The sequence below is a fragment of the Geospiza fortis genome, unplaced genomic scaffold (assembly GCF_000277835.1).
Source record: "Geospiza fortis unplaced genomic scaffold, GeoFor_1.0 scaffold130, whole genome shotgun sequence".
In the NCBI taxonomy this organism is placed as follows: domain Eukaryota; kingdom Metazoa; phylum Chordata; class Aves; order Passeriformes; family Thraupidae; genus Geospiza; species Geospiza fortis.
The window spans coordinates 12,825,742-12,826,551 of NW_005054300.1; the positions used below are offsets into that span (position 1 = coordinate 12,825,742).

General features: G+C 37.8%; 1 protein-coding gene across 1 annotated transcript in view; it reads left to right on the forward strand.

Moving 5' to 3' along the window:
* The window catches only part of PLAU (plasminogen activator, urokinase), an 8,475-nt gene that overhangs the window by 1,374 nt on the left and 6,291 nt on the right, over nucleotides 1-810 (forward strand). Inside the window, exon 2 of the mRNA XM_005417235.2 lies at nucleotides 227-337. Coding sequence (XP_005417292.1) covers nucleotides 278-337 — 60 coding nt within the window. The 5' untranslated portion in view covers nucleotides 227-277. The remainder of the gene's footprint in view (nucleotides 1-226; nucleotides 338-810) is intronic.

The following is an 810-nucleotide window of genomic DNA, read 5'->3' on the forward strand; positions in this document are numbered from 1 at the left end:
ACTCTTTAAAAAATCTGGTTTTATTGCTGCCTGTACAAAAAAAGCTTCAAAGTATAACCTCTAATTTAATATATGGAAATAATAAGCAGATATCCTGCTGCAAGTAAAAGCTTCATTCTTCATCAGTTGTGTTGTAATTTATTCTGAAACCAACTGAAGACAGCAGAAGCAAGAAAACTGGCACTGCAGGCTACAGCATTATACTAAATTCGTCTTTTATTTTCAGAATTAAATAATACAGGTAGAAGAAGAACAAAGGGAGAAGTTAACTAACAACATGAAGTTACTCATCTTCCTCACAGTAACGTTGGGTGCCCTTGTCACGGGACTAGAGTCTGTAAGTTTTAAGTATATCAAAAGCCTAATCTTATTTCATGGAGAAACCCATACTTAGCCTGCAAAGCAGAGGGAAAAACCTTGAAGGACAGAACAAGAATCCATTGTTGAATAAATTTTCTGGCTTTCATTCTCTGGCACAAATGTGAAGCACCAAGGTCAGCAAAATGATAGGGGCAATTGATGAATGTTGCATCTTTGCTGCACTGCTTGGTGGAGAGGGTGAAGTTTCCTTCCCTGTTTTAGGGACAATGGCCATTAAGGGCTGCTTATTTTCCTACAGCATAAATAATTGCAATATTGACCTGATGTGGTGGCACAGCTCAGTGGGGCTTTTCTGATCCTGGGTTTTTGGGGTTTTTTTTTTTGTGGTTTTTGTTTGCACGACATGGGATGAGTTTTTATTCTCGATTCTGTATTGCTTAATTAAAACTGCACTTCTCATTCATATCCAGATTCCACAGAGTAGGTTCA